Source organism: Perognathus longimembris, chromosome 28, assembly GCF_023159225.1.
Source record: "Perognathus longimembris pacificus isolate PPM17 chromosome 28, ASM2315922v1, whole genome shotgun sequence".
NCBI lineage: Eukaryota > Metazoa > Chordata > Mammalia > Rodentia > Heteromyidae > Perognathus > Perognathus longimembris.
In genome coordinates, this window is record NC_063188.1 from 17,077,165 (window position 1) to 17,090,835 (window position 13,671).

Below are 13,671 nucleotides of genomic sequence, written 5' to 3' on the forward strand. Positions count from 1 at the left end.
AGTGCCCAGGCCCTGAGTTCAAGGCTTATGACCAATTAAAAAAATAGAAAGAAAAATGGGAAGTAAGATCTGACTACTATGAAAGCAAGTAGTCCTCCTGGTTAGTTTTAAACTTTAGGAAGCAGGAAGAGAACTGCCTATGTTGACCTCAGTGACACATACCTAGAGAACCTAGGAAACACCAAGTCCACCCCACCTTTTTAGGTCTCTAGCCCACCACTTGCATTGTCTCTCTAGAAAAACCTGGCTTTTATCATACTCACTAGGTATTTCTGCTCACTAAAAACATCAAGAGCATGAAGTAGTCCTGAAGAAGTGATTCAAAGAATGAGAAATTCAGGTTGCATAGAAGGCCAGTAGGGAGTTTGCATTGACATGAGTTAGTGGTAGCTAGCTCAGCTAGCATATGCAAGGCTCTGGATTCCACCCCCCATACTGAGAAACAAAAAAGGTCTTCTTGCAGGAAAGCAAGAAATAAAAAGTCATGCGATAATCTATACAAATTTTATTTTGATATCAATTTGTATGGAAACAAGCAGGTGTCAGCATTATGCAGGCACAGAGAAAAAGGAAAGGGAAAAAAATTCCACTGATAATTCATCTTGTATTTACACCATTTGGTTTCAACAAGGACAGGAAGCTTTACTGTTAGCTTCCTGTGGGAACTCCAGTTTCTGCACCTTGCCTTGCTGCCTGTCTGCATCACGATACAGCAGGGATTTCTGGGCCTTCAATCGGCAAGCCAGGCACATGAAAATTGACTCCACGTTCTGGCTCTCTTTGGGGTCCTTGGCTGATGTCTCAAACAAGAGCATGTTGTGGGCATCAGCAAATTTCAAGGCTAAATTGGAGGGTACCTGGATCTGTTCTCGCAAGTCACACTTGTTACCCACAAGCACCTTCGGGACTAGTGGGGGCACAGCATGCCCATTGCATTCTTGGATCCACATTTTTAGATTGGTGAAGGAGGTCATCTTGGTGACGTCATAGACAAAGACCACTGCATGCACATTGCGATAGTAATGCTCGACCATGCTTTTACGGAAGCGTTCCTGGCCTGCTGTGTCCCACACCTGAACCTGGAACAAAGACCCAGATGTGGAGTCAGAAAAGGAAACACAGACAAGAGAACACAGGTTTCTGTAGTATTATAAAATGAGGTTGTAGGGGATATGGCCTAGTGGCAAGAGTGCTTGCCTCAAATACATGAAGCTGTGGGTTTGGTTCCTCAGCACCACATATACAGAAAACGGCCAGAAGTGGCGCTGTGGCTCAAGTGGCAGAGTGCTAGCCTTGAGCAAAAAGAAGCCAGGGACAGTGCTCAGGCCCTGAGTTCAGGTCCCAGGACTGGCCAAAAAAAAAGAAAAAGAAAAGATTGAGTTACAAATCTGAAAGTGTTTAGTTGATGACCTAGAACAAAAATTGGTCAACTTTTTTAGAGGGCAGTTTGACATTTTTAAGCAAGAACATTTAAAATATTCATAGCTGTTATAACTTGTAGTCTCACTTCCAGAAATCTATTCCAAAGACATAACAAAGATGTGCTTGAAATTCTGTACAAAGAGATTAATCATACTGTTAGTCATACTTAAAGAAAACAACCCAACAGTTCACTAAGAAAGGAATGGCTGAAGTGCATAGCTATATGTCTTCAAGCCTGGCGCTGGTGGCTTATGCATATACTCCTAGCTACTCAGGAGGCTGAGATCTAAGAATCTCAGTTCAAAGCCAGACCAGGAAGAAAAGTCCCTGTGAGACTCAAATCTCCAACTAATTACCAAAAAAGCCGTAAATGAAGCTGTGACACAAGAAATAGAGCACTAGCTTTGAGAACGAAAGCTCAGAGACAGTGCCAGGCCCTGAGTTCAAACCCCAGGACCAGCATAGAAAATAAAATGTTTTCCAAGAATAAATAGTAAGGGAAATGCTCAGAAACTACAAGTAGGGGAAAAGCAAGACACAGCATTTTTCAGAGCTGGAGGTGTAGCTTAGTTGGTAAAGGCCTTGGGTTCAATCTTAGCACTAAAATGTCTTTTGGTGTTTTCTTTCATATTTTCTGATTTTCTACTTCAAAGCATGTACTTCTTTGAGTTTGTTATTGTTGATTTTTTTGGTTTTTTCTTACAAACCACCATGCTTGGCTTTCAATTTAACTTAAGTTATTGGTTATGAGAAAGATAATTTAAGTCACTGGATTTTTTTTTCCTGCACCACAGCTTTTGGGATAAAGGCCGACTTAAGAAGGATAAAAACTGACACCAGGAGCTGGGAAGGTGGCTTAGTGGTAGAAAGCTTGCCTAGCATGCATGAAACCTTTGGGTTCGATTCCCCAGTACCACATACACAGAAAAAGCGGGCAGTGGTGCTGTAGCTCAAGTGGTAGAGCGCCAGCCTTGAAGACACACAAAAAAGCTAAGGGACCGTGTCCAGGTCCTGAGTTCAAGTCCCACAAAAAAAAACCTGATACCAGTAACATGGGGTAGAACAATGAAACAGGTGACACTGATTAGGATATGTTATATATATGTATATATATAATAGAGATATAGAGATATATTATATATATTATAGTTATAAGTTGACATGTTGACTTGAAACCCTTTTGTATAATTATGTAAAAATTATTTTTAAAAAGTCAAAAAACTCTCCCACTGGATATTCTGGGAATCAACTCATATTCAAGGTCTGTATTTTGTCCTCTATACATCCAAAGTCTTGGCCAAGAAACATTCATACTCAGAATGATGGTCCTAAGTTCCTATGCAATTCTCAGTTATCAAAGAAAATTTGATTATGGCCACAAACTATGGCCTTTATTTAGAATTATAAGTCAGTAAGTATAACCTAGTAACTATAAATGACTCTCTTTACTGACTGAGGATCTTACAGCGCCCCAGAGTCATCATTCTGAACATTAGCTTTTGTCCCCTATGGACATGGCCTCCATATTCCTTTGGCATGACTTTCAGAATCATCTCTTTTTCTACTTGGATATTCCTGTTCCTCAGTCAGACCTTTGTCTGTCATACTAGCCTCCTAAACCCTCTGCTTACATCAGCATGTCATCTGGTTTCTCAGGAAATTATGGTAGCCCTTACTGCACATGTCATCAAATGGAAAATTTTCTGTCTGCCATCATTTGCCCTCTCCCAGCCTGATCCAGTTACTCAGCTACACCTTGTTCATTCCTTCCTCCGTGCCTGTTGTCCTGCTGGTTCATCATTCCCTGAAACAGCTGGTTGCCCCTCTTTTCCTATTTTGATATCACCTATTCTTTTTCTTTATTTTTCCTGACATGGGGCTTGAACTCAGAGCATGAGTGCTCTTCCTAAGCTCTTTTGGTCAAGGCTAGCATTCTACCACTTGGAACCACACTGCCACTTATGGTTTTCTAGTGGTTAATTGGACATAGGAGGCTCCTGGACTTTCCTGCCATGGCTGGCTTTGAACTGAGATCCTCAGATCTCAGCCTTCTGAGTAGCTAGAATTATTGGTGTGAGCCACCGGCACCCAACTTTCACCCATTCTTCAAGGTTCAGCACATACTTCTACCTTCCTCAAATCCTCTCCAACTTCTCTTCAATTCTCTTTTTGTGGGAATTTCTATATTGCACTTTGAGTATCTATCATTCACATAGAATATATTTCAGCAGTACTCTTGGTCCTTCTTTGTGTAAACCATAAGCAGTCTTTTTCTATATCAGTTTGTTCATTGAGGAGGTTGTTACCTTCATCATGATGGTTATCGTCCTTATTACCATCAAAAGCAGTATTGGCCAGGCACTGGTGGTTAACATTGGTAATCCTAGCTACTCAGGAGGGTTGAAGTTAAAAGCCAGCCTAGGCAGAAAAGTCTGAGAGAACCCATCATAAGCAAAGTGCAAGACTGGGAAGACTGGCTCAAAGGGTAGCGTTCTGGCAAGCTGGGCAAGGACAATGAGGCCCTGAGTTCAAACCCTGGTATTGGCAAAAAAAAAAAAAGAGGAAGTATTGGCTTGATCCACTAAAACTACAAGCAGTCTGGCAGATTAAGTATCTGAAAAGTCCCTCTCAGAGAGAGCATCTGACTTCAGTTACACCCAAAATTATATTTGTCTTAGAAGATGGACTTGCTTCTGCAAGCAAGGACAGAAAATATTTTCATTCCTTCCACCCTTCTGTTCTGAACAGGAAAAGAGGAAGAAAGAACAGCCAGAAGAAGAATGGAAGTCAGTGGGTAGAAAGGAAGTCTTGCCCAGAAATATCATACCCATTTGGCTCTTGATTTCCACTTCCAGCCCCCAACTCCCCAGTAGTCTTAACTTTGAAGTCTAGCCTCTTGCCTGTGAGAAAGGCTGAATTCCTCTCAGCCTTCAGGCATGTGGCAGATGCTTTAACACCATGAGCTCAGGACTCTAAAAATACCTATCACTCACAGGAACATGGGTGGGAGTGTGTGAGGTGTTTGAAGCTGAGTAAGGTTAGCTGTTTGGCTTCCTAATTGTGTATCACACTCCCTCCCTGCTGACCTTGCAGGCAGGGTCCCTGTGCTGCAGGTCTCCTCTGTTTTTTCCAACACTTATCAAGGGAGCCTTGTAGCTTCTATTTGGAGGCTTGGCATTTCAGCAGTAAGCACTGCTCTCTTATCCTAGCTCTTTGTACCTCCCATATGCGGTAAGAGGTAAGCCCGGAAGCAGGCAGCATGTTGTCAGTAGAAAATAGAAGAATCAGTAGTGGGGCCTCAACATTTTTAGAAAAGGAGAGAGATCAATCCGGCTAACTGGGTACATGAGATGCTATTTTTCCATTTTGGTTCGGTGTTCCTGTTCTCAACACCCTCAGAACTCCATGGTAGGGTTGGGAATATGGCTTAGTGGTTGAGTGCTTGCTTACCATGCATGAAACCCTGGGTTCCATTCCATAGTACAACATACACAGAAAAAGCCAGAAGTGGTGCTGTGGCTCAAGTGGTAAAGCATTAGTCTTGAGCACAGAGAGGCTCAAGGACAGAGCCTAGGCCCTGAGTTCAAGCCCCAGGACTGGCAAAACCAAAACCAAAACCATGGTCTCTGCCAGGCAGCGAAAGCATAAGCATATCTTCACATATGCCCAGGGCCTCATTTCCCTCTGAGAATCAGTGGGGTCCAGTAGAGGCAAAACATCTCCCAAATCATGTGCTACTTAGGTGTCCTTATGACAAGTTACTTTATCTCAGTGTCTTGATCTGGAAAATACAGATAAGAACAGCCATCTCATAGAGGAATGCAGTGAGTATAGCATTCCTTGAAAGTGCGTGACTAACCTTGCCTAACACGGTGGTCCCTCCGTATCCATGAATGATTGGCTCTTGAAGCCTCTCAGATAACCAAAGCATGGAAGCTCAAGTATCTATATGATACAGTGTGACACTTATCATGGTATATGAACACATACCTTCTGGTATGCTTTAGTCATTTCTAGATTATTATTCTGGTGCTAGTACTAAGGCTTGAACTCATGACCAAAATGCTGTCCCTTAGCTTTTTTCCACTCAAGCCTGGTGCTTTACCACATAAGCCATAGCTTCATTTCCAGACTTTTGCTAGTTACTTTAAAAAAGACTCTCACAGATTTTGCTGCCCAAGCAGACTTTGAACCATAGTTCTCAGATCTCAGACTCTTGAGTAACTAGGATCACAGTTGTGAGCCATCAGCACCTAGGTAAATTACTCATAATAGACAACACAATATAAATATTACATAAATAGTTCTATTTCTTAGGGAACAGCGAGAAAGAAAAAAAAAGCCTGTATAGGATTAGCATAGGTGCAATCTTTTTTTTAATATTTTTGATCCTCTGTTGGTTGAATACAGATAACCAACAGTATACACACTCTCTTTCTCCCTCACCTGAAATCTCCACCGAATGGATTGAATCTGAATGGGCAATTGACAAATTGGGTGGTGTCAGGAAGGCAGACTCCAGTTATTCCACTTAGAGGTAATTGAATGGCTAGGCTAGTCACTTAACCTTCATTTTCCTTACCCCTATAATGGGAACTTGACTTTCCCTTGGTTGCCAGGACAATCCAATGAAATAATGCATAAGAGCTTTACCCAACTGTAAAATGCTCTGTAAATACCAGTTGTTATGGTCTGTGAAAGCCCATCAGCCCTCCTCTGTTCCTATTGCTCCTTGTCCTAGAAAGCACAGAAGGCTTAGCTTCTGGAAGCTGAAACATGTAAGGCAAGGGTAGTTCAGTGAGGAGGGGGATGGAGAAGAACACTGCCAACATGCCCTCAGTGGATGGCAATGGGCCCAAACTGGTGGGAAGCTGGAGGGAGGAAGGTTTTGAGGGGTACATCATGGGAAAGTTACCAAAGAGAAATCAAGCTTTTAAAAAAAAGATAGTTCTCCAAGAGCCATCCCTGCCTGAGCAAATTTCAGCAGTGCCCCCTGACCTATTCCCAGCACGCGCTCCTAGCTGACAGGAGAGTTTTTTCTCTCTAGGGAACATGTCTGGCTTTTTTCTATCAATAAGGCATGAATGTCTTTTTGTTGCAGACTGATAGGGTAGGGCAAAAGTGTAACAACAAAAAGGGGGGAGTAGGCAAAGGCATCTGCAAACTTTGGAGCATAGTTCAGTGGATGATGGGAAAAGTTTAAAAGAAATCTTTCTTCATCCAGCTGTACTTTCCCATCTGCATGTAACACACACACACACACACACACACACACACACACACACACACACAGCTGTTACAAAATGGCAAAGGAGAACAGAGAAAATAAAACTCGTACACAGAGAGGCAGAGAGGGTGACAGAAACACACATTGCCAGATAATGAACCACCAAGCTGACTGGAAGAGGATGGAAGCTTAGAAGCCCCAAGGAAGACATGATGTCATTCTGACTGCAGGCCACATCCAAAGACACTGGGCTCAACCTTCATCCACCCAGTAATGTGACACAGGAAGCTGTTTTCCCTAGGGAGCAGCAATCTACAGTTATGGGCGGGACCTGCCCACAGCTACAGCTGACCTACAGTTTACCTGGTCCTGAGGGCTGGGGCAGAGGGAATGTTTAGTGTGTAGGAAAAATTAGGCAGAAGGACCACTTCCATGAGAATTTACTAAGAATAACTGAAAAATTCCTTTCTAAGCCTTCCTCTACTACCTAAGCCCATTTATTGTTTCGTCTACTGTTTCAAAGTATTGTTTTCCAATACTTTGGGACTGAGAACGACTAAATACAGTGAGCTAAAACTGGAGACAGACATCTAATAAGGATGAAGGGGAGTGCCACCTTTTCCCCCCAGTGGTAGTGATGATAGTGGAGTTCAAACTCAGGGCTTTATGCTTTGTGGGAAGGTGCTCTACCACTGGAGCCATGATCCAGCCCAGTTTTTAGCTCTTTTTTACATACAGTCTCACAATTCCAAAGAAACCAGCCTTGTCTAGAAATCTTTCTACCTCTGCCACCCATGTAAGTGGGATTACAGGTATGCAGCACTATGCCTGGCTTCCACCTTTCCTTTGGGGGTTGGGAGATGCCTCTACCTTTACTAGGTTAATCAGGAAAAACTGTCAGCTTTCCCATATGATGCCTCTGTCACAAGTAACCCAGCTAGTCAAATGGATAGAGGGGATTTACATGCTTGACAGCATAGTACATGGAGAAAAATACCCCAAAGGGATTTAGGAGATATGATGTGTAGGCCTGGTTCTGTGTGATCTTGGGGCAAATGACTTGCCCTCATTGACTCCCAATTTCCTATATGTAAAATGAAGGCTTTAAATTACAGAGTCTCTAAAGTGTCTTCTATCTTTGACTAGTCATTGATTTTCATGCCCAAGGTAAGACATAAAAAGCACAACCCAGGCACTCAGTTCAGTGTCCTAGGTATGATGAAAAGGACATGTTTTCCTTCATTTATTTTTCTGTGTTTTTAGGGTTAGAACCCAGTGCCTCATGTATACTAAGCACACACTCTTTCGCTGTGCTATGCCTTTGTCCCTAAAGGAGACATCTTTAATACTCCTAGGTCCCTGACCTAGAAGAAAGCAAAACTGGCTGGCCAGCACCCCACTTTTCCCATTCGAAGGGACTGGACATCGCCCCCTACAGTGCAGCAGAGCATGGCTCTAAATCTGGATTGAAATCCTGGCCCTGTCACAAGGAAGGCAGGTGGCATGCTTAGGCTCAAGAGTCAATAGATCCTGGGGCTGGGGATATGGCCTAGTGGCAAGAGTGCCTGCCTCATATACATGAGGCCCTGGGTTCGATTCCCCAGCACCACATATACAGAAAATGGCCAGAAGTGGCGCTGTGGCTCAAGCGGCAGAGTGCTAGCCTTGAGCAAAAAGGAGCCAGGGACAGTGCTCAGGCCCTGAGTCCAAGCCCCAGGACTGGCAAAAAAAAAAAGAGTCAATAGATCCATGTGCCCCTGGATACACTATTTCATTTCTCAACCTCAGTGTCCTTATCTGTAAAATGAGAATGAGAAAATAATCCTAATTCATAGGGTTGCTGTCAGTCTCGAATGAGACAATGCATGCACAGTGCCTAGCCTGGGGTCTTTGTTTATTCAATAAATAGAAGACATTATTTCCCATACATCGGAGGCTTTCCTTGAGTTTCTGTTAACCAGAAAATACTGGGTTGTAAATGGGATGGGATGAGGGTGAGGGACAGAGTGACTGGAAAGGCCAAATGGAGCTATAGTCCCTGAGGGGTGGCCTGATAATTAACAATATCTCTCCAACTATGGCAATTCAATCATCCCCCAGCAGGGATTTTCTGTCATACATGCTCCCCTAGGACACAGTGAGGCAGGCTGGGAGAGGGCACACCCTGTTCTTGCATTGAGAAGAAAAGCTGGCTGAGGTCTCTTTCCCCCCTGTCTTAATGAGGCCTGTTATTTTATAAAGCCAACAGCCTTCTGTGGCTAGCTGTAGTCTAGGACTACCTTGGCCTGGCACACTGGACAGTTCCCTCTCCTCCAGAGGGGATCGGCCCTTTGGCAGTCACTTCCTACCCTTGTTTTGGCACTTGTTCCTTGAGAAACTCCAGCATAGGCAAAGCATGGGCAACATCTCTGATCTCTGCCATCTTCCCACAGACATGCTGGTCGCTCATTTGCCAGATTTGGCCTTGATATTTCCGTAGCTTTACAAAAGGCAAGAGTGGCCACCTCCCTACTCCTACACTCCATCCTGAGTTGCTGTAGAATCTGCCCTCAGAAAGCTCCTCCTTGAGCAGTGTCACAAGGCTTTGTCCTCTTGAATATATCATCTTCCCTAAAAAAATCCCTATGAAGCATTTATTTGCACGTGGTATTGTGCTGAGCTCTGTTTCCAGTGAGTCACACTGTCACAGGCTCTGCCCTCTGGGAAAGAGTCTGGAATCCTTGGCAGAGACTGTGAAACCTACTTTGGATAAATACAGGGGTAGTAAAAGGGACAGAATAGTTTGACGATCTCCCAAAGGCCATTGAGTGATGACTCAGGTCCACTCCTCATCCCCCCCCCAATTCCTCATGTTGCACGTTCCTCCTTCCCTCTCTTCCCTCCTTTCCCTTTCTTCTCTAGATTCTCAAATACTGTGTTTCCCTTCACCCTGATTTCAGATTGAAATATTTCCCCCCTTTTAAGTCCAAGGCACTCTTTGGCTCAGTTTAATACTTGATTTTAAACAAAAACTGTAAGGTTTTTGAGGGTTTCAGAGCATCCATAAATATACTTGGAATTTAGAGTAAAAAGTCGGGGCTGGGAATATGGCCTAGTGATAGAGCGCTTGCCTCAAATACATGAAGCTGTGGGTTTGATTCCTCAGCACCACATATATAGAAAAGGCTAGAAGTGGCGCTGTGGCTCAAGTAGTAGAGTGCTAGCCTTGAGCAAAAAGAAGCCAGGGGCAGTGCTCCCGCCTTGAGTTCAAGCCCCAGGACTGGTAAAAAAAAAAATAGATTGAGAAATCACATTTTAGACTTTCCAGACTCTAACTGCCTTATATTAAAGCACCTAAACCCACTAGAAGTCCTTAACTGTGCAAATATCAATATGAGAATACTTGGAACAGACAAGGGATGGATCCCTCCTTTGACTTTCCAATATAGGAGGAGGAAAAAAAGATCACAAGTTCAAAAGAATGTTCTAGCTCCCTGCCCCTGGGGCTCTCCTCTGTCAGTACTTAGCTGATCATCTTCCTGACATCTAGAGCCTTGGCTTGGTTTCTGAAGCCATTTTAAAATGCATTCATTTTCATAATCAAAGAACCCAGCATAATTTGGGTTATCTTGATCAGCCTCTCAGTTGCTCAAGCTTTCTCTGTACTTCATTCAAAAGAGAGGCCTCTGGTCACTTTGTCTGTTTGACAAATAAGAGGTTTGTCTTCACCCTGGACCCTTCCTAGAAGGGTCAAGAAACAGCCAAGTATTTGTGTAGAGGAGTTGGTCTTCAGTATCCCCAGTGTCTTTTTAAGCCCTTCTCTCCCCATCATCCTGCCCCTCCTTGCCTCTTGTGACACAAAGCTGACCTTGCCATGTTCTCCCTCCAGCTTATTTGACATATTCCTGCCCTACTGGTTTTCTACCTTTTCTGAAATAAGGGCAAGCCCAAGTAAATAATCTTGGAAAAATATTTTACTTAGCTTATTTAAAAAACTAGTTTTTGGTTGGGGACAGGCAAGGCACTCTCCATAGCCCTCAGAGAAGTTGCTTTATATTTTTACAAAAGGCCTTCTGAAGACAATGCCAGTAGAATGAATAATGGACAATTCATTCATTAGGTTTCTCCAGACCAGGAAAGACGATATCATCTGAAAGAGGCTGTTCTCAAAGAATAAGTTTTATCTATTCTACAGGGCCAGTGCATGAGTTTCTCAGCCTTTAAGGCTGGTGGTTTTGTGCCATAACCACTCCACTCTACCCCTGTCCCAACTCAGCCTCAAATAATAGTTGTAAACTAGAATTGGAAATAAAACAGCTTTCATTCTGGACTGATTTCTATTCTGTCCTCCCATAATGCCACAAGGCTCAGCTGAAGTGGTTTTTTCCCCCAATCTGTTAGCAGTTGACAGGTAAAAAAAGACCTCAAGATGTGTAAAGTGTTTTAGGATCCATCCCATAAACGGACTCTGCCTGCTTCTGTCCACAGGTGCTGCTGCTCTAGCTCAGGGTCAAGGATGAGCTCAGATATGGTTTATTTTGTTCCCCCTTTCCTCACAGATGCTGTCAAGCAGGGGTAATGGATAAGAATGCAACCACTCCCGCTTGCCTTGAAAAATTGGGGGAGGTGGGGATGCAGCCACTGATAGAAGCAAAAAAAAAGGGAGAAGGACATGCTGAGGGTTTGGGGCTCAGCGAGTGGAGACACAGCCTGCGCAGGACATTTATAAACACTAGAGCGATGCTTCGGGAGAAGCCCCTTCCCAGGTCCCTCCCTTCCCGGACCTGACCGGCTGGATCACCTTGATCTTCTCGCCCTCGATTTCCACAGTCTTCTCCCTGAAGTCTACCCCGATGGTGGCTTCAGTCTTGTCAGGGAAGGTTCCCCCGCAGAAGCGGAAGGTCAGGCAAGTCTTGCCCACGTTGGAATCTCCAATCACGATGATTTTGAAGATGCGAATCTGCACGTACTGGTCCAGCGATGACTCGAGCTCCAGGGATGCCAGGCCAGCCGCTGAGGCGGGCTGCAGGCTCCCATGGTCCAGGATAGGCTGCGCCATCTCCCTAGGACCGGGCTGGGGCCCCAACCCCCCTCGAGGGCTGCACACAAAGAAAGCCGGCCACGTTAGTGTGCTCGAGATGAGCGAGCTTTGTGCTGGTGCGTGTGTGCGTGTCTGAGTGTGTGTCCGCCCGTGTGTGCGTGTGCCAGCAACGCGTGTGTGAGTGTGCGTGTGCGCGCACGCGCGCGCAAAAGGGGTGCCTCTCACCCCAACCAGCCCCCCCCCCTTCTCCAGAACACCCTCTTTGCAGCTCCTAAGCACTGACACAAAAGCCAGGCAAAGGAGAGGCGGTGGGTGGACCAGCAGCGAGCCTTGTCTTCCTGTCTATGCCCGTGCTCTCTGATGGGACGCTCGGGCTCGTGATCCTGGGCCGCGCCTTTGCTTAGACCCTCCCCTGTCTGGACCCCAGGGACACCCAGGAGGGAGGCCTAAGGAGGAGGAAAAGGAGTGGGGGGAGGGTGGCACAGACTTCCTTTCTCCTCACCCTCACGTCTGCTCTAGATTTCAGGCTTCCCATTCCACTTGCTCTGATTGCATTGGGGCAGGGGGCAGGGCGCACGGCTGGGGAGGACAAAGAGCGCTTCACTCTACGAGAAAGCAGGAGCCCTCCAGCCTCCAGGCAATGCAACTCGCATCTCAGTGGGGGTGGGGTGGGGACTCGGAGATACCTTTTTCACCTTGGGAGTGGCAGGCAACGGTGCCATCTCCGTGGTCCCCTGTCTCCCGCTAAAGCCTTGGCATAAAAGGATGTTCTCTCTTAGGGAGAAAGCAGGCACACGCTGAGGCTAAAGGAACCGGGCAGGGCGCTGCCAAGACAAGCAGCGGGTTGTGAAGGACCCTGTGCAGCTGACAGGAGGGAGATGGGGGTGCCGGTATGCGTTTGTAAAGGGTGTTGCTGCTTCTGTCAAAAGACGTGCCTGATGTAGGGGGGTGCGTACCAGGCGCCAACCTCCCCTCATCACACCACGAGCACCCATCCTCTGAATGTTCAAGAGAGCAGCTCCCATTGGCTGCCACAGTCGGTTGTGTTTAGCTGGCCAATGGGGAAGGCCTTCCTCAGGAGCGGGCCATAGCCAGGACAGGAGAAGGGGGTAAGCTAGTGCTGGCAGCTCCGGCAAAAGCAGACTTTGATTCTGGAACCAACCATTACAGGCCCTAGAAAGGGATCTGAAGACACGGCATAAATCTCATGGTGCCATGCACTTTGAGCTTTCCATTTCACTACACTCCGCTACAGAATGGCAGGGTTTCCAGCGGAGTTGGGAATCCCAAGGAGGCTTCACCCCCCTGCAAGCGAATGTACAAAAAAGTAGTTGGGTCTAATTTGCCAGATGCCTAGATTATGCTTGGACAAGGATAAATGAACACAACTTTCTTACTGTATTAAAGGGCAGCTTAAGAACCACCACATATCTTGATCAAAATCACTATTCCCTATCCCCAAAGCGATTTCCAGGTTCAGAGTTTGTTTAAAATCAATTTTATGAAACGGCAGTTCACATACAATAAAGGACACCCATTTATGCTTGTTTTTAAGACTTTATCCTTCCTCTCATTTTCATAGGCAAAAGTGACTTTGACATATGCCAATAGTATCAAAAATATGAGACACTGCAAATGTCATCTGGAATTCAAGTAGCACACATGAGCTGCCATCTTGTATGTGACCCTGAACCACAAGAACAGACAATGTGAATCCATCCCCCCTTAAGACAAAAACAATTTAGTGCATCAGTGATATATGTGTAAGCAAACTGAATGTGATTATTCAGCAAAGTTCACATTAGTCAAACTGGGCCTTCTAGAAAAGTTTCATACTGAGTCAGTAAATATATTGTAAACCTCCTGATTAAACTAATATTAAAACCATCCATAGAAGAATTTAATCTTAGTTAGCTAAACCAAATTCAACATTATGAATACCTATTCTCATAGAAAAGCATTTTTGTTCAATGGTCTGCTGTCCAGGTAATATAGTTTGCTG

General features: G+C 45.0%; 1 protein-coding gene across 1 annotated transcript; it reads right to left on the reverse strand.

Moving 5' to 3' along the window:
* Positions 1–482: 482 nt before the first annotated feature.
* Rab33a (RAB33A, member RAS oncogene family) lies at positions 483–11,960 on the reverse strand. The gene is made up of 2 exons (XM_048336428.1): positions 11,430–11,960; positions 483–1,079 (listed from the first exon to the last, which is right to left on the reverse strand). The coding sequence occupies exons 1-2, from the start codon at positions 11,685–11,687 to the stop codon at positions 624–626; spliced, it is 714 nt and encodes a 237-aa protein (XP_048192385.1). The 5' UTR covers positions 11,688–11,960; the 3' UTR covers positions 483–623.
* Between the last annotated feature and the right edge of the window lie 1,711 nt (positions 11,961–13,671).